The 18,928-nt window shown below is 39.0% G+C and overlaps 2 protein-coding genes across 6 annotated transcripts; both read right to left on the bottom strand.

Moving 5' to 3' along the window:
* Nucleotides 1-1,767: 1,767 nt before the first annotated feature.
* Nucleotides 1,768-15,989, bottom strand: LOC117566801 (2-oxoglutarate dehydrogenase complex component E1). 5 transcript variants are annotated; one of them, XM_034246345.2, is made up of 12 exons: nt 15,897-15,989; nt 12,270-12,387; nt 12,064-12,201; nt 10,945-11,121; nt 10,052-10,181; nt 8,093-8,171; nt 7,620-8,031; nt 6,691-7,559; nt 5,728-6,622; nt 5,507-5,661; nt 4,116-4,427; nt 1,768-3,039 (listed from the first exon to the last, which is right to left on the bottom strand). In XM_034246345.2, exons 2-12 carry the CDS (start codon nt 12,363-12,365, stop codon nt 2,940-2,942), a joined length of 3,363 nt encoding a protein of 1,120 aa, XP_034102236.1. In that variant the 5' UTR covers nt 12,366-12,387; nt 15,897-15,989; the 3' UTR covers nt 1,768-2,939. The 5 variants fall into 5 exon arrangements, with proteins under 5 accessions (XP_034102236.1, XP_034102237.1, XP_034102235.1 ...); XM_034246346.2 differs by lacking the exons at nt 10,052-10,181; nt 15,897-15,989 and adding exons at nt 9,014-9,116; nt 14,138-14,244; XM_034246344.2 differs by lacking the exon at nt 15,897-15,989 and adding an exon at nt 14,138-14,244.
* Nucleotides 15,990-16,412: 423 nt separating this feature from the next.
* LOC117566802 (uncharacterized) lies at nt 16,413-18,615 on the bottom strand. The gene is made up of 3 exons (XM_034246349.2): nt 18,347-18,615; nt 17,263-17,564; nt 16,413-16,739 (listed from the first exon to the last, which is right to left on the bottom strand). Exons 1-3 carry the CDS (start codon nt 18,522-18,524, stop codon nt 16,452-16,454), a joined length of 768 nt encoding a protein of 255 aa, XP_034102240.2. The 5' UTR covers nt 18,525-18,615; the 3' UTR covers nt 16,413-16,451.
* Nucleotides 18,616-18,928: the final 313 nt, after the last annotated feature.

The following is an 18,928-nucleotide window of genomic DNA, read 5'->3' on the forward strand; positions in this document are numbered from 1 at the left end:
CACAAAAACACACAAACACACTTTTACTTTCGCGTTAAGAGCACTTTTGATTTTAATTGCGAGCGCCACATGAACGATCAATCACGTTGCACAATGCCAATTGGTTTCGATAACAAAAGAAAAACCAACAGAATTGAAACCCCGTACTCTCAATGGTGACGATAAAGCGAGGCGAGGCGCGGCGACGTAGACAAATACGAATCCGAACACACAATCCGTTTACTGCTTTTATTGCTTTCTTATACGATCACGTTCGCGGGCACAACAAGACTGAACTGAAACCTAAAGCTGTATCAGCCACAGCAGCAGCGTGCACTGTTGCCGAAGCTTGCAAGCTTTAAACGACGAGGAGGTCAGAGAGCGCACGAAGGCAATCGAATATGGGGATCGTGGGGCTTCGCTTCGCCATTGCATAAAGAAATGGGTTAAACACAGTTGTCAATCATTCAACGTGTAAATCGTGCGTTAAAGCTTTTACGCAAAAGTTCTATGCTCAGTTGCGCTGTTGTCGCCTGCTCATAATCGAGAAGCGAGAGCTTGCCCTACGTTCAATTATCATGTTGATGTTGGAGCACAAAGCTTTCGGATAAGTTCTTCGGCGAAACGGTAAACGAGCAACACGCACTGGATGTGCCCATTTTTGGCAGAGACGAGACGCAAACAACTCGAGTCAACACGCAACGCAAATAAAAAAAACAAAACAAATAAAAGAATTGAAAACACGTTATATGGCCATAGATTTACTTACACTTACATGGCGTTTCGCTGGTTTAGCGACTTTGGATCGCCTACAGCGTTTGCGCTCAGCACATGAAAACAAGAAATGCTACGCCGGACATTAGAAAGTAAAGCAAAAACGCTCAAAGATGTTCAATGAAATTGCTGTGATTGCTTCTTCCCGCCCTCCTTCGCCATGTGTGGAGTGTGTGAGCTTGAAAATTGGCCAAAAGTGAGCGTTTTACTTGCCCAATTTGTGTTGTCCAAGTTGTCAGACAGGAAGATGGTAGACACAAAAGCCAACAGAGGATCAATAACAAGGTGATGTGAAAGTGCTCCGCATACAGAATACTAATAGAATGACAGTGAAAATCGAAAAACCTCACTGAGTGTGTCACTTCCTGTGGAAAACCGGACAACTAAGCGAAGACGCTCTAAAGCTGCTTCCAAAAATGGAATATCGACTTGGAAAAGGGAAGCTTAGAAGAACAACTTTTAAGTGTGACCATTTCTACGGGACTATTTAGTAATTGTGGGAAATAGGAAATTATAAATTAAAATATTTTTCAAATATATAAAGAACTAAAGCAACCTAGAAATCAATCAAAGCTTATTTTCAAAGTATTTCCTCAAAAGATTATTCATTACCAAAATTTTCGCGTTCCTTATTTAATTCAAGTTGAATCGCACTATAAAAAAACTTACTTAGCTAAAGTAGATTTCAATGGAATGTTAATTTTAAAATGTTGCTAATAATTCAAGTTAAGACAGTAGAGTATTTAATCTTCGCGTCGCCAAATGTCGCACTTCTTTCAAGTTTTATCATCTTCCATATATTATAGTTGTGGCGTACTAAGCGTATACTTATTAAAGTGAGCTTAACTGAGTCAAAGTCGTTTTATTGTTGCTTAATTGTATATATATATTTTATTCATTATCCGCTTTTTATTATAGTACATACTCGTATGGTGTTCAACTTTTGTTTCAGTTTGTTAGTTAACTGTTATGTAAACATGCTACTTAGAGTTCTGTTTTTTTGTTCTTTTTTAATTTATCTTTTTGATTAAGAGTAAAATTTGAGTTATAACCGACACACATGCTCTCTCAATTTGTATTTCTTTTTTCTTTATAAAATAGTATAAGTGTGTTTTTTTTTTTTTTTTTTTGTTGAAAAGTTTTATTAAAGTTGTTCATTATCACTCTACGTTCAATATCATATATTGGTGCGAGACAAGGGTGCAAATATTTAAGTTAAGTACTATAAGTAATTATAGCACAAGTGCTGCAAGTGGTGCACGTACATACATCAATTGGCAAATAAAATTGCAATCGCTTTGATTTGCTGATGTTTTCATTTTAAATTCTAAAATACAGTACAAATTACTTAAAGCATTCCATATTACAATTGTTGATACGCCTTTGAAATAAACGATGCAAAACAGTCGCAACATCCCTGATAAAAAACTTTGTTCTTGTTGTTCCGCCCATTTGTTTAGCCGACTATAAAGCACAGTTTAATCTATATATATATTATATATATAGAAGTGTATACTCTCGTGTGTTGTTGTTTTGTATATAAATGTTGCTTTTTTTATTTAAACAAAATTGTATAACTTAAGCAAAGGCAAACAAAAACACGCTGTTGTTGCATTCATAAGTTGTTGTTTTTTCTTTCTTTTTTTTCGTGTTGAGATAGTTATTTATATATAATACAATAAAATAAATATTAAGCATAAAAATAAAATAAAATTACAAATGTGATTTATTCATTTGAAAAAAAAGTTACTTCTTTCGCATTCTTTTTTGTTTTTCTTTTTAGAAATTTCTTTACTTGAGTGTGTATTTGTTTTTATTAATATAAACTACTAGAGTTTTGAGTGTAGAGGGGAGAGTGGAGTGGAGGGTGTTTTGTGTGTGAATTGTAGTGTTTGTTGTTGTATTGTATTGTTTAAAAACACTAAACAATTTCGTGTTCTTGTTTTTGTTGCTCATTCAATTTCACTAAACTAATATTTAACATCATTATTTTCATTTCATTACTTTCACACAATGCACTTAACAATTTCGTCCGAAAAAACTCGTATCAAAGATCGTATCTGCATACGTTACGTTTCTATTACAAAATATACTCATATATAATCATAATTAATATTCATTTCTCATAAAACTCATCAACCATCCATAACACCGTTGAGCTGATCGTTTTCTCCCTTCTTTTCTCCTTAGGTGGAAATCGCATCGTTCAACAGCGCATTCAATTCCCGAATGTGCTGGGCCTTCGATCCGGTGGCTGTCGAGGCGCTGGAGGCGCGACCAGCATAGCTATAGAGAGTTAGGATCATAAAGAAAATATTAATAAACATCCATGAAAAATATTCACGAAAACAAATGCAAAGTGAGTAGTACACATAACAATAAGTTGGCTAATTTGATTTGGTTAGAGAAACGTGCACTACATTAGACATTATCTATGAGAAGTATGTTGATATAGTTAAGATTGTTTAGCATATAGTTTATGGGTCATGTTCAATGAAATGATAGGAGAGAGTTAAGGCCAAGGCGCAAAGTATTAGAAACGTTTCGGCAAATGATAATAAGTAGAGACAATAAATAAATGTAGCGTAAACTCAACAACCAGTGTGGGGATCGCAAGAACGGAGGAAAATTCCCGTTAAATTAAGAGAGAGAGAACAAATGACAACACACCAAACCCAAACCTTGAAATATTTAGAATTGACAAAATCAAATGGGCAATAGAAATTGGGCAGATATCTTCTAAGCAGACATATCGCAATATCTATCTTCATAATTTCTGTAGATTGCAGTGTATAGAGATGTGCTTGAGTACTAGAATGCTGATTTGTTTTTGCCTTGGTTATACGACAAGTTTTGTGTGGGCAAAAACGCTGAGAACGATTCGAAATTATGGACTGATTGGTTTGGTAGTTGGTTACGTAATAGCAAACATAAATAATAAATAAAAAAAAAAACGCGCGTGCTTCAAACAAAAACAAAAGACTGAAAAGAAACTCGTGTGCAGTACAAGATTAGAAAGAGTTGGAAAGTATTAGAGCGGGGGGAAGGAGTTTAGGTTATGAAAATTAAAAATAGAACACAATACAAATGGAAAATGTGTGGGAAAAAGAAAGAGGAGAAGTATAGACAGTTTTGCGAGAGAGAATTGAACAAATTTACAATATTAATTTAGAGTTTGTTTTTTGTTAATTGATATTGTAGTTATTAATTGCTGATAGTTAAGTAAGTTAGGTGGGTAAAGAGACAGTTTTTTCAAGAGAGTTTCAGAGGTATATAGAGAGAGAGAGAGTTCAAATATTTTTGACGCGCATCGAGTATGCAGAGTAGAGTATTTTTGTTGTTTGCTTTTTGGGCCCTCTCACCTAATTTTACGTCCGGTTTTGGCATGGCGCACGCCCGGAGCGGCCGCGACGCCCGCGGGCCTATTGAAATCGTGGCGTACATTCTTTAAATCGAAATGCTTGGCGGCATTAAACTCGCCAGTTGCAGTTGCAGTTGCAGCACTGCCACCGGTTGTTGCACTGTCACTTTTATTCGAGGCAAACATGCGACTTAGCCAGGGTTTCGATTTTTGATCGGAATCAGTTTCGGAATCGGTATCTTGATTAGTATTCGTATTATCAGTGGTAGTAGTAGTAGTTGTATTGGAGAAGGTGGATTGTTCATCGCTTTGGCTGTAACAATAACACATACACAGAGAGAGAAAGATAGAGAGATAGAGAGAAAGAGAGAGAGTGGACAAGTTGGATATTACGATTTTTCAATTTTGTTTGTTTTGCTGATTCGCCGATTGTACAAATAATACATATACATATATATATCACTGGGAATAAGACTCGGGAATTCAAGGAACATAACATAACATTCTGTTTTCTTGCACTTTTTAAACAATCTTCATTAGTACAAAAGAAAATAATCAAAAGTATTTTCATTTCTTTTTTTTTTCTTTTTGGGATAAAATCAACAAATGATCATTAAGAAGCCATGCAAATAATAACAATGATACGAGTGTGTATATGTGTGTGTGTATTGTCGTGTGTGTATGTCAGTCTGTCAGTGTGTGTGTGAAGTGTGTGTAAAGCCAATTTTCGTTGATGAACTGCAAAATGCACTTTTTGAATTTTTGGAGTTTTCGTTTTTTGGAATGCCTATGAGACATGCGTCATTTGTATTTTGAATGTAGTTGTGTCTGAGTGTGTGTAGAGAGATTTTTATAGAGATCTTTTAAGAGAGAGAGAGTATGTTGTCTCTCGGCTAGAACTAAGACTAGAGATAGAGTAGACAGTCGGAGAGAAGAGAATATAATAGAATAGAAGAGAGAGATACTTTTTGGAGCACGCTACAGTTCTTAAATAATAATTAGTAAAAGCTGGAAAAAGGATTAGCTAAAGGCAATGATGAGTGCAGAGTGCGATGAGAGTGCAAAGATTAAAAACAAATGTAGTATTAAGGCCAAACTAGAGAAACCAAATCAAATCAAAATGTACAAGAGATTGAAGAGGAAAATATACAATATAAATAGTGCCTGAGTGAAATAGACTAAAAGAAAGTGCGCCGAGTGCAGGCGGAGAGTGAACGAAAAATAAATATATATATATATAGAAAGTAAACCAGAAGAAACCCAAAGACAGAGAGAAGGGTAAGAGATTAAGAGTAGAGTAAAGACAGAGAGTGCGCGAGTTTGGGGTGTTTTTCACTTTTTCATCATGGAGCTGCAGCAGTGGCTGATGGAGCACTTAACATTAGCACGTACCTGATGTCACGGCTGTGGTTCAGCGCGGTGAGGAAACGTGGCTGCACATACGACCAGCAGCCCTGGTTCTTGTGCTCCTCCTGGGACCAGACGAGCTCAGCGTTCTTGTACAAATTGGCCTGCTCCTTGACCAGATCGAAGGGGAAGGGAGATACCTAAAGAGCAACAAACAGAGATTAATTAAAATGCTAATTGAATTGAATTCCATTTCCATGATGCACCTGCTCCACACGCACGATGGCAATATCCTTCTCCAGCTGCTTGTCGGCACGCGTCTTGGTCAGATCGTAGTAGACGCGACCTGTGCAGAAGACAACCTTCTTCACGTTGCTGGGATTCTCGCCAGCTGGTCCGCGATCGGGGATGATGCGCTGGAACTCGCTGCCCTCGCTCATCTCGCTGAATGGCGACTTGGCCTCCGGGTGACGCAACAGCGATTTGGGTGTGCACAAGATCAAAGGTTTGCGGAAGGGCAAAGCAATCTGGCGACGCAAGATGTGATAGTAATTCGCTGGCGTTGTGCAATTGGCCACAATCCAGTTGATATCATGCAGCTGCCTGATGGCAAACTCATCCGACTCGGGTGGGAAGTAGTCGGGATCATCGCTGCTCATCTGCAGGAAACGCTCAACGCGGCACGACGAGTGCTCAGGTCCCATGCCCTCCATACCGTGGGGCAACAACATAACCAAACCGGATTGACGCACCCATTTCGACTGGCCGCTGGAGATGAACTGATCGATGATCGACTGTGCGGTGTTGCTGAAATCACCGAACTGCGCCTCCCACAACACCAAGGCATTGGGGTTGGTCATCGAGTAGCCGTGCTCAAAGCCCAGCACAGCGTACTCGGACAGCGAGCTGTTCGACACGGAGTAGGGAGCCTGATCGGGATACATGTGCTGCAGCGAGTTGTAAGTGGCCTTGTCGACCAGCTGGTGGTGAAGCACGTGATGACGATGCGAGAAGGTGCCACGCTCGACATCCTGACCGGAGAGACGCACATGAATGCCCTCCTTGAGCAGCGAGCCAAAGGCCATGGCCTCGCCCAAAGCCCAATCGGCGATCTTCTCATCAACCATGGTCTTGCGAGCGGCCAGGACACGCATCAAACCCCTGAGAATGGAGGAGAAAGAAAGGTTTATCAGTACAGAATAAGTAACTATAAACAATCCGTGACTCACTTGTGGATAACGAATTCAGCAGCGTTGGGTGGTGGCGACGAGAAACGGTTACCAATGTGAATCAGCGTCTCCTCCTTAACACCAGTGGGCGCCACCTTCAATGGGTCCTTGCCCTCAAAGAAACCAGACCAGGGCGAGTCCAACCAGTCCTTGTACTTGACGTGCGTCTCGGTCTTGGCCAGCGCAAAGGCCTCCTCGCAAATGTTCTCGTACTTGGCGGCCACAGACTTGACCTCCTCACCGGTGACGGTGCCCTCGGCAATCAGTTTGTCAGCATACAGATCCAAGCAGTTCTTGTGCTTGCGAATCTTCTGGTACATCAGGGGTTGCGTGAACATGGGCTCATCAATCTCGTTGTGACCGTTGCGACGATAGCCGACCAAATCAATGACACAATCCTTGTGGAAAGTGGCACGCCACTCAGCCGCCACCTTGCACACATGCATCACAGCCTCTGGATCATCGGCGTTGACGTGGAAGATAGGTGCGTTGACGACGCGAGCGACGTCTGTGCAGTAGGGCGAGGAGCGCGAGAAACGTGGATCGGTGGTGAAGCCAATTTGGTTGTTGGCTACCACGTGAATGGTGCCGTGGGTGGTGTAGTCGGGCAGATCCGACAAGTGCATCGTTTCGTAGACAACACCTTGGCCGCAGAAGGCGGCATCACCGTGAATGAGTATGGACATGACCTTCTTGCCCTCCTGATCGCCGCGGTAGAATTGCTCGGCGCGTGTCTTACCCTGGACAACGGGATCGACGGCCTCCAAATGCGAGGGATTGGCCACAACCGCAAGGCGAATGTTCTTGTTTGTGACGCGATTCAAACGCTCAATGTATGTACCCAAATGGTACTTGACATCACCAGAGCCCTGCGATAAGATTACAAATTAATTAGTTGCACATTCCAGGGGTTCGAATTGTGTACTCACATCATCAGCGGCCTCGAGGCCAGCGAATTGAGTGAAGATCTGGTTCAAGGGTTTGCGGCAGACGTTGGCCAAAGTGTTAAGGCGACCACGATGTGGCATGCCCATAATAACGGACTCAACACCCAGTTCGGTGGACACATCAATGATCTCCTTCAAGGCGGGAATCATGATCTCACAACCCTCCAAACCGAAACGCTTCTCTGACGAGTATTTCTTGGCCAAGAAGGCCTCAAAGCCAGTGGCACGTGTCAAACGGGCCAAAATCAGACGCTTCTCCTCGGGCGAGAAGTTGAGAACGCCGGGAGTTTCGAAACGCTTGCGAATCCAGTTGCACTGCTCCAACGAGTTGATGAACATGAACTCAACGCCAATCTTGTTGCAGTAGACGTTCTCCAAACGGTTGAGGATTTCCCTGAGGCAATAGAAAAGAAACTTTAGTAATGTGAAAGGAATATAATAATCGTCATACTCACTTCAATGGCAACGAAGCCTCATCACCACCAATAAATGTGGTGCTGGGCAGCTTGAATTGACGTTCCATATCCTGTTCGCCTGTTATTTTTAGGGATGCGATTGTGGTTGGGAATATATATAGTGACATATTAGTAAATCATACTAGTTAGTGCTTGTTGTTAAGTGATGCTGTGATTAGTTTTTAAGTTTAGTTTTGTAGGCGGCAAATGTGGATTTTGGTTTTGAAATTCGGAGTGTAATGATTTTGTTGTCTGCAAAAAGTTTTGTCACAGACACATGCTGATCTGTCCTAGACATCGTATATATATAGTAGTAATATATAGAAACTATACAACACTTGGTACTTGGTGCATGCCTTAGATGATACGATAATTTGTTGATTCTGTTGATGCCTGATCAAAAGTCAGCTTTAATCATATGTTGACGACATGCAAACAAATCTAATCATGAACTTATGAAATTATATGAAAAATATTGTAATGAAAAAATATAACAATAGTTTTTTGTTTACAATACAAAAGGTCAAGTATATAACATTGAAACTGAGCAATATATATTTAAAATATTAATTTATTTACATATATAGAGTAAAGGTATATATTTACTTGGTTCTGATTTTGATAGTTTTTATATTTTTTTGAAGGTAATTTTTTCGAATTTGATTTTTAATTTTATTTTTTGGATGTGTGCATGAAAGGATATACAAGGTACAAGTTTTGGGATTACTTAAATACAAGACACAACGTATTTGCTTTTGATTTGTGTGTGGGGAGTTTTTATTGTACAAGACGGAACAAACACAAGAGTTAAGTCGAACAAATTATAATGAATTTTGGGTGTTTTCGTATAGTGTGGTAGGAAAGTGTTTCGGATGGTTTTTAGGGGGGTGTGTTTTGGGGACCGTCTCTAAGCTTACTTACCAAAACTGAAATTAGCGTAAATGGATTTCGTCGAGGAGTTGCCAGGCAATTCTGGTGTATTAATTTCGAGTGGATCGAGGTGAGCAATATTATGTCCTCGAATCTAATATTGTGTCAGTAGTAGTAGTTGTAGTTGTTGTGTAATTTTTGGTGTTGTTGTGATTGTGTTACACAATTATAATAATATTAACAATGTCGTTTACACACACACACAGATAATACAAGAGAGAGAGAATTTGGAATTTGTTGTTTTAAACATTGTTTGATTGCAGTTTCAGTTTTCAATTCGATATTATTTTTGTTTTTGTTTTTTTTGAGGTGGTTAGGAAAGCATATATAAATAAATGAAGAAAAAAAAAAAGAAAAATTAATAAATAATATAGCATAAGAAATAATAGTAATTATATAATAAACAAAAAACAGCTAGATACAGAACAGAGAGATATACAAAAAAGTAAGCCAGCATTAGAGCGACAAACAAATGACAGTTTTCACTTGGTTTTTCTTTTGGATTAGAGGGGGAAAAAAGAACTGTAACTTGGAACGTGGTACTAAAGACTAGAGTGCACTAGGAGGACAACAAATATATAGATAATTATTATTGTAATTAGATATTTGTGGATGCCAAACACCGAGGGTTACTTACTCTTAGTTGTACAGTTAGAGAGAAACATGAGTGAACTGAATTTGAATTGGAATTTAAAACTGAACTTGACTATAACTTATGTTCTAAAAAGTCCTGACTCTTTTTTAGGTTTATGCCTCATCAACTCCGAATTTCATTGTTATACACAATAATATTGATCAATTTGGGATCGATATTTTTCTTGTAGTTAGGTATTATCGAATGAGGGGTTAATCAATAGGCTTCAAAGCACTCAAAAACAAAGTTGTACAATTTATTGTTTATTTGCGGTTGTGGTGCAGGTGTTGTATAGTTTATGGGGTGCATTTTTAAGTTGGGATCAGGATGTGGGAGAGTACAAGATATGGTGGAGTGGTAGTAGTTTGTTGTTGAGTTTTGCAAAAAGAATTTACCAAACAAAAACCCAGAATGCTGCCTGAGCACATCTTCGTTAGCACGACGTGCAAGGCCATCCTTGCAAACGGTTTTTTCGCGTGTTAAAATTCCGAGCGGATCCAGATCAGATGCCAAATGACCACGTGACTATATCGTACACATGTTATACATATATATATATATTATATATTGGAGTAGATTGTATGTAGATAGAGTTGTTTGTTGTAGTTGTAGTTGTAGTTTGCTTGTTAGAATTGTATTATGTTGTTCTGTTTTTGCTTGCAGTTCTAACTACCCATCGAGAGATATTAAAATACCAAATGGCGGTGCAAGGAAATAATGCAATAAGTGTGACCATAACAAAAAATCCCTAACCAAAAAACTACACTCGAAAAAAAACTGATAATGAAACTACGTGGGTGATCTCTACTTTATGATTCCCATTTACAACAATGGGGGAGTTTTATTTGGAGGGGGCAAGGTGGAAAAGTGTAAACATTAAACGCAGGTCGGATTAGAATTCGTTTGCTACTAAACAAAAAGCAAAGGAACGAAAAAAACTTCTAAGCTACTCGTTTGTGTGCGATTGAGATACTTTTTAGAATGCACACAAAATGAAACACAAAGAAAAAACTTGTGGATAGGAGAAAGGTGGGCATCTCTAAACGATTCTCTACAAAAAAACATAAACATTAAATATAGAACCTAAATGTGGTAACACAAATAAAAAAACGAGAAACGAACCAAAAGGAAAATAAGGGAAAACGTATAACGAAAAGAAAAAACAAAAAGCGCCAACAAATATTACGCTTTGCGGCTGCAATCTCAACTGTTTCCAACTCTATATAATAGGCGGACTATAACTTAGGGGGGTGGAGAGGGACTAACTATGGACCCAGCACAAACATACCTGATAACTGCGAATGATCGCCTGCACAGCCAGATGATCATCGATGGTCTTCGAGTCGGGTGCAGCGCTCGCAGCGCCTCCCAAATTGAAAGCGGTCAATGGCAACGTGTTTGCCTGCACGGGCGCCAAATTTGGTGGACTCACATACGTGTTGCTGCGGAAGTAAGCATCCCATGACTGCAAAACAAAAAACAGGTGTTAAAAGTTGAGTTCATTGCACATCAGTCGAGGTAATAATAAAGCTGCAAACAAAACGTGTTGCAATCAATTTCAAAAAGTAATGATTGTAAATAAGTGAACTGCTGCACATTAAAAGTGCACATGACAATATAAATATTTAAGTGCGGTCTTAAAGGGCAACTGAGTTGATGAATAAGATTTCAAACTGTTTCAGAGTAAACTTTAAAGTTTGCTTAACGAGTGCATTTAAATCATTATGAAGCATTCGCAGCTACCAAATCAATATTCCTACTTTGATATTAGAATTAGAATATTAGCAATATATTATTACTGTTCAGCCTGAAGTCGCTCTGGCTCATCTAACTACAATAAGGAATTGTATTCGTTATTACAATGAAATAATAATTATTTCTGTTTTTTTATCGAAACATTTTAAGAGTTTGCTTAACGAGTGCAATTAAATTATTATGAAGCAATCGCAGTTGCCATTTTATATTCGATATCAAGAAAATTCTACGCCTAAAAAAGTAGCGAAAGGTTTCTAAAGCGAACTAGTTGTGCTTAATAATACATTTTTCATATTACTAAACCATTTCATGGTTGTTCAAGCTTCCTATAAAGAAACTGTTCTAATACAATTGAGATGTATAACATTTGAAGCACGTTTTTCGCATTCATCTGAATAAATCTAAAAGTTAGTTTAAAATTTAGCAAACATTTAACTGCAGACACGCGTTTAAAACTAGTCGAATATGTTTCTGCTCGCCTCTGACTGGTTCAAGGCAAACATTGCAAAAGTGTTAAAGCACTCTACGTCGAGATTTGACTGTGCTCCAAAAAAGTCGCTTGATTTGCAGTCATAATCAACGATAAACAACACGTTTTGCTTGCAGGTAGAAGGCGAATGACCGACATGTCATTGGCAGACACTTCACTTACAGTATGCACCGAGCTGGGATCACGCAGCCAGGCGTTGTACATCTCCTCCACGTAGGTGGCAGTGCTGCCATTGGCGAAGGGTTCCGCGGCAGCTGAGTTGTAGGTGCGCACAGCGGCAGCAGCGGTTGCCTTGATTAGCTGTGAAGTTTGTAAACAAATTGATTAGTTTCATGCTAATTCGGATGATTATATTTTTAGAGTCTTACCTTTTGACTGCTGCTGCTGTTGAGCAGCCATGTGGCAAAGTTTTTATGCGCCATCGGCGATAACGCCAGACTAAAGGCTGTGTGTGCTCTATGCATTTTGTAGCTTTACAAAATCGAACTGTGAAGAAATGATGTAAAATTATTATTAAATAATATTATATATAGTAGATGACAAGGCAATTGATAAGGAAATTTCTGATAGTTTAATTGTTGACAAACACAAAATGTAATTTGAGTTGTAGCTGTATTTGTATTTGTATTTGAACAAGTGCTTTGATAGCTTCAACACGCCTCCCGATAAGATATTGCAGTTGCGTTATACAAGTGAGAAATGTCAAAACCATACTAACTAATTTTCCTGTATCTTTTTTTACGTCATCACATTAAAAAGAAACACAAGTCAGCAATTGATTGCAACTAACGATGATTGCGAAAGAAAACAAGTTGCCAGGCAGCCGATTAGCATAAATACATATATACATATGTATTTATCTAAAATCTCAAGCGAGATACAGCATTCGAGAATGGAGTCTAGACAGCTGACTAGACTCGAGACCCATAACGAGCCCAGTTACCCGAAAAAAAAACACACACACGTGACAGCGATCGCTTGAAATGACGTCAAATTGGTTGTGGGCCAAAAAAAACAGAATTTGCACCGTGGTGAAATGCTTGAGAATATATTACATATATACATTTGTATATATAGAGAGATATGGGGGGATTTTTGCCTTCTTTTTTTTACGTATGTTTGCTGCGCAATTGTCAGACTGACTACTGACTTAATCAATTTTTTGTGTGTATTTGCTTGGTCAACAACAACATCTCCTTGCTTTATTTGTCGTGTGTAGAGAGTACTTGTTTTGGCCTGGTTTAAACACAAGTTTTGCAACGATAAGGCCATCAACCAGCCCCCAGACATCTCGAATAAATCATGCCACGCACACATCATAATTTAATAATTAAATTTCCTTTACTTTTTTTTCGCAACTGATAAGCAATCGCAAAGCGCGTGCGAACAAATTATAATCTAATTCCCTCGATCGATGTTCTATGCAAAAAAAATAAAAAGGAAAACAAGGCGTGGCAAATGCTCGAATTACGCGAATGAAATACATTAACAGGTCACATGCGCTTATCAGTAAGGCAAAAAAATTATAGTGGAATGGTCTGGTAAAGGTCTGGCTATGGGCTTGTCTCTATGACTATGGACTATGGCTGCCTTCTTTTTCATTGATCAACCACTCGAAATAAGTGAGAGAGATATGTGGGTTATAGAAAAACGAATGTATTTTGGAAACCGGTTTCAAGCGGTCAACTCGAAATGTTGAATATTTTTTGAAAGTGTTGCTGCGCTGGCTGTGTTGTTGATTACAACACCAAAACGCAGATAATTCAATTTAATTAGTTTGCCAACAAGGTTGCTGCATCTCGCTCTAATGTTTGTCCCCCGCCCATTATTTATCCGCTTTTCTTGCAATTATTTTTTTTGTTTTTCACATTTTCATCGCGCCGCTGTTACGAAAACAGATTACATAACGGCAAGCATTTATATAGCAGAAAATCAAACAATACAAAACTCGCGTGAGAGCTGAAAAATTCTGTCATATTATTATGATAGCGTAACACAAGACTGCTAATTAGTATAGGTAGTAGTTGCATATACATATGTATATAGTATATAAGTAACTCCAACTAAAACTCAATCTGCTGTTAATCACAATAACGCGAATGTGTCTCAAAAGCAACTTTTGGTGGAACCGTAAAATGTTCAAATTATGCACTGCACTGGCCTCATAAAAAACTATGCATAACTTAGAAAATTGAAAACGAAAACGAAATAGAGAATGTCGAATAACTAAACGAACCGACTATATATATATACGTCACGTCGTATCTGACAGATACGCGGTCCCAACGAATTGTTCGTGTTGAGTGCTGCGCGTCGACTGAACGTTGTGGGGCAAACGCAGCCGAAAGATTACCCACCCGACTGCGACTGCGAGTGTGAGAGTGAAACGACAACGAAAAATCACAAAACAAAAAATAAATATATATGATTTTTTAGAAATCGAATTGTTGCTTCTCTTTTTCCTCTTTTTTTTGTAGGTGTTGTTGTTGTGTCGTTTACGTCCGGAGCGCTAGAAAAACAAAATGTGCGATAAAAAGGCACATGACATCGCAAAATGTATCTCATTAGAAACAGATAGCTCCGTGTGAGATACAGATGTACGTGTGTGTGTGCGCACTCAGGAAAAGGGGCCAAGCGCAAACTGATAAAAATCTGTTATGGTGTTTTTTACTTATCTAAATGTCGCGCCAAGTCTGCATATGTGAGTGTGTGTGTTGTTGTTTTTAGGCAACCTTAAACGTTGTTTACAATCATTTCAAAGTCCGTGCCCAAATAAAACTCGATACTATTCGTCACTCAGTTGGTCACTGGACCTTTCAAAAATGCCGCTCCATCCGCATGAATCGAGTGAACAATGTGCCAAGATATCAAATGAATGTGAGTCGAAGCACATGTGTAGATATCTTAGCTAAGTAATCAATAAGAATTTCAAGTTCAAACATGCGCCACGTTGTGAATGCCGCTCAAATAAGAATAGTTTAGCCGGGACACAAACCAACTGCAGTTGCATTTGGAGAGCAGACGAGCCCCCTAGTGGAGACTTGACGCATATGCAAAAACAACTTTAGTTGAGAAGTGGACGACACACTTCCACTCTCACACACACACACACATACACGTGCATACCCACACACACACACACACACTTGCTTAAGAGCCGACCGCGTGCGTTCATTGAAGCGCAGCAAATAGAGCTGAGTAATAATAGCGGAGTCTGCGAAACCATGGTCATGACTTTGCCAATCATAGGGAATGCAACCTGTTGAGCACTGACAGCTTGTCAAGAGAGTCTTGTCTCCGTTCAGCAGCAATGCGCAGCAGCAACAACAATTACTTGTGGAAGTTTCTGTATATAAAATGTGCTGACAACCGCAGTCGCAGCAGCAACAACAACAGCCCAATGAATGTTGAATGATTCACGCGGGCACGACAAAAAGCATACGCGGCAACGACAGCGGCAAAAGCAGCAAACGCAAAATTGCGTCATCATTGCAATATTCATTCCCCTCAACTAATTTACAGAAACATGTGACGTCGATTGGCCGGCCGCAGAAGCAGCAGCAGCCGCCGTCGTCTTCGTCGTCGCATTTCAGTAATTTCACTTTTCTAAATTTTTCTCTTATTTTTTTCATTTTGACAAGCGCAGGCGCATTGGAAACACGCCCACTTGCATTATATAAGGCCCATCATTGAGGGCCAAGGAAAAATTGGCTTTCAACGACTGCAATATTGCACAAAAGTCTCAGATTTTATCTTTATTTTATAGAGTTACGCGTTTTCACCCAATACGCTATGCAATTTGTTACACTTTGATAGTTATTCCACGAATTTGACCTCAATTACGCGTTTGATGGTTTGTTCAGTATGCATCTGTACACTTATAGGGGCACTTGAAACACTACAAATACGTAACAAATGTACAATTGCAGCAAAGCAGATTGTAGATTTTTATAGCTTTTATATTTACACTTGTTAAATAATCAAAAAATTATTACTTCTTTCGTACACTCCGCTTCCAACTGGAACAACAACAACTCGCGTTTCCAACCGCGGGCCCAATGTGACCAGTAGCGTGACCGAAAGCTCAATTTGAAATTGTACTATTTTATGTCATGTTATACCAAAATATACTACACCTATAATCCGCAGCTGGTTACACCTTAAAAGGTATATTTGTATTGGCGCCAACGGCGGCAATTTTAAACAACTTTTTGTTTTCTTGATTTAAAAAATCTACCAAGATAATTCGAATGAAAAAGTGTGAAACAATTCTGCACTTTATTAGTGCTTTACTACGAAGTAGTATTTAAAAAGCATGTTTTTGAACGTTTGACCAATGCGCTGTACAGTATATATAAAAAATACCATTGCACAGTGGCGCCATCTTTTATCAGCTTTGGGATATTAAAAACTTAAAAATGGCGCCAATGAGTAGTTTCAAAGCTAAGACGCTAGATGTCGCTTTACTACTAGTCATATATAGATTAATAAAATAACTACTTTTTCTTAATAATCAAATAAAGAGAACCACTTTTATTAAATGCATTTGTCTAATATCTACTATATTGATCCAGGCAATATCCTGTTATCTGATCGGATATGCAGTCAAAGACATCAAATGCCAGATCACAGCTCTCGCCTTTGCGCGGCATTTGCTTGCGATTCACATGATATTTATTGGTCATGGCGCGCAGACAGAGATTTACGGAACGTAATGTGGCCATAAAAAAGCCGTGCTCGTTTACACCCTCCGAGTAAAAGTCCACCAAGCCGTCCAGTGTTGGCCAGCCATTCTTGTCAATGGCGTCGTTTCTCGCATAGACGCAGTGCAGCAGACACTGGAAAAACAGCAACAGCAACCACAACATCGTCGACAAGAAGAATCAGAAAATACTCTTAACTAAGCATTCAATTTGCTGATGCATAAAAAGCAGCTAATGTGTATTAAATGCAACCATAAAATGCACTTTTCAGCCATAAAATTTAGCGCGTTGTGTGTGAACAAAAATGCAACTGCATTTGCAACGCCAGCGACGATTGCGCTTTTCTTTCAATTGTCTGGCAATATAACGACAACCCTGACTTTAGCATGAATAGAAGGCGTTAGGGCGGTGACGGGGGCGGGGTCGGTGAGGGAGAGAGGTACTGTGGCTGGAGGTTGCATTGTAATTGCACGCCAAATCAATGGCAATGTGGCATCAGATCCAACCAAAGTCGTCACTGCGCGTCCGTTGCCACTGCGAGCTGCCATTGAACTTAATTGCGCACGTTGCAAGTTGCACACTACAAGTTGCATATTCATTAAGAGTGCGCTTTATGGATGAAATGCATTCTCTGCACTCTCACACATCCTTAACTTACCCCAGCGATGCGTTTATCCTCGAGCGGCACAAGAGTCGGATGATAAATCCCAGCACTGGCCACATCCAATCGCTTAAGACTGCGCACCAAACGTGCCACACGACGACGTGGCTCCGGCTCATCGTAGATGATGTACTCGTAGTTTGTGGCATTGATTGGCTGCTCAATGGGCGGAGGTTGGAGCAGCGGATCTTCATGAATTGGTTGCCAGTCGAATGACTCGATTAACTCGACGCTATCGCTGTGCAGATCAAGCGGCGGCTGCTCCTGCGACACCTGCTCCTTGAGTATCTCATAGGCCTCTGCATTATTAATAATAGTTAAACATAGTCTTTAAAATGGAATTATCAAGCAAGTATATCAGATAGATAGAAAAGGTTTTCTTATTTTTGGAAACTTCACTTACAAAAATTATCACTTAAAAAAATTATCACGTAAAAAAATTTGGGCATTCGATGTAGAGTAAATTATACTGTAATCTACAGTTTTTAACATTGTATTAAAATTATTTTTTTTTATATTCACAAACTTATTGATTTAAGTGGGGAATCCGCAATTTTACTATTCAAAAGTAGTACCTCAAAACGCCGTTATTTATTTTTTTTAAATGAAGTCTATAAAAATAAATAAATAATTTTAACATGTTGATAGTTAATAGTTAATAAATTAAATTAGTTATTAAAAAATACTTATAGTCTTGGGTAAGTCATATATAGAAACAACTAATTCAATAAAAATCACATAATTAAAATTCAGATAAAAAAAAACACTTTGAATCATGTCTTTCGATGTAGTGAAAATTTTACTGAAATCAACAATTTTGAACTTGATTTCAGTTTATTCCATTTTATATGCATAAACTTATTTATTTTAGTATAGAGTTCGCAATTTTTCAATTCAATAGTAAAGCCTTATCGCCACAACTTTGCAACTCAAATATAATGCAAACGTTTTGATTAACTCAAAAGGATTATAGACTAAAGATTTGAATCATCAATTATTTTAGCTAACTCCAATCTTTTTAGACCTTAATATTAGTATTTTTTTTGAGAACTTTGTATGTGTCATCTCTGGGTAAACTTACCAGTTACCAGCTTGTTCTTGACCTCCTCCTGACACTCTCCGATCACGGACTCCACGCGTCTGGCGGTGCGTGGCGGATTCAAGCAACGGGCTTTCTTCATCTCATAGCGTATGATGTAGCCGTGGGCATCGATGGATGTGATAACACACACGATGTGCAATAATTGTATAATCTTCATGCTCTAACACCGCGTTTGCGTTGGATGGATGCGCTCAACCTTGTTGGCCAACCGCTGTCAATTGAATGCCGAACGCAAAACTATTTGCAAATGAAAACGAAAGCATTTTCACTTTCCAACTGGCAACTGGCAAATGGCAGGATTGCCGGCATTTGGCCTTCCTCTCCAGTAACAGCAAACTGCAACAACAACATCAACAGCTTAAACGTTAGCATTGTCAGTGAAAACGCATATGAATTTCCAGTTTTGCTCTATGGGTATGTGGTTCAATGGCAAAACTGCAACAGCTGCCTATCTATGCAGTATGCACATACTTGCAAGTACAGCAATAATACTGCAAACAACTGGTTGCACATTTCCCATGCGTGCAGTTGCCTCCAAACTCCAAACTTGTCCTTACGGTT

The sequence above is a fragment of the Drosophila albomicans genome, chromosome 3 (assembly GCF_009650485.2).
Source record: "Drosophila albomicans strain 15112-1751.03 chromosome 3, ASM965048v2, whole genome shotgun sequence".
Taxonomy (NCBI): Eukaryota; Metazoa; Arthropoda; class Insecta; order Diptera; family Drosophilidae; genus Drosophila; species Drosophila albomicans.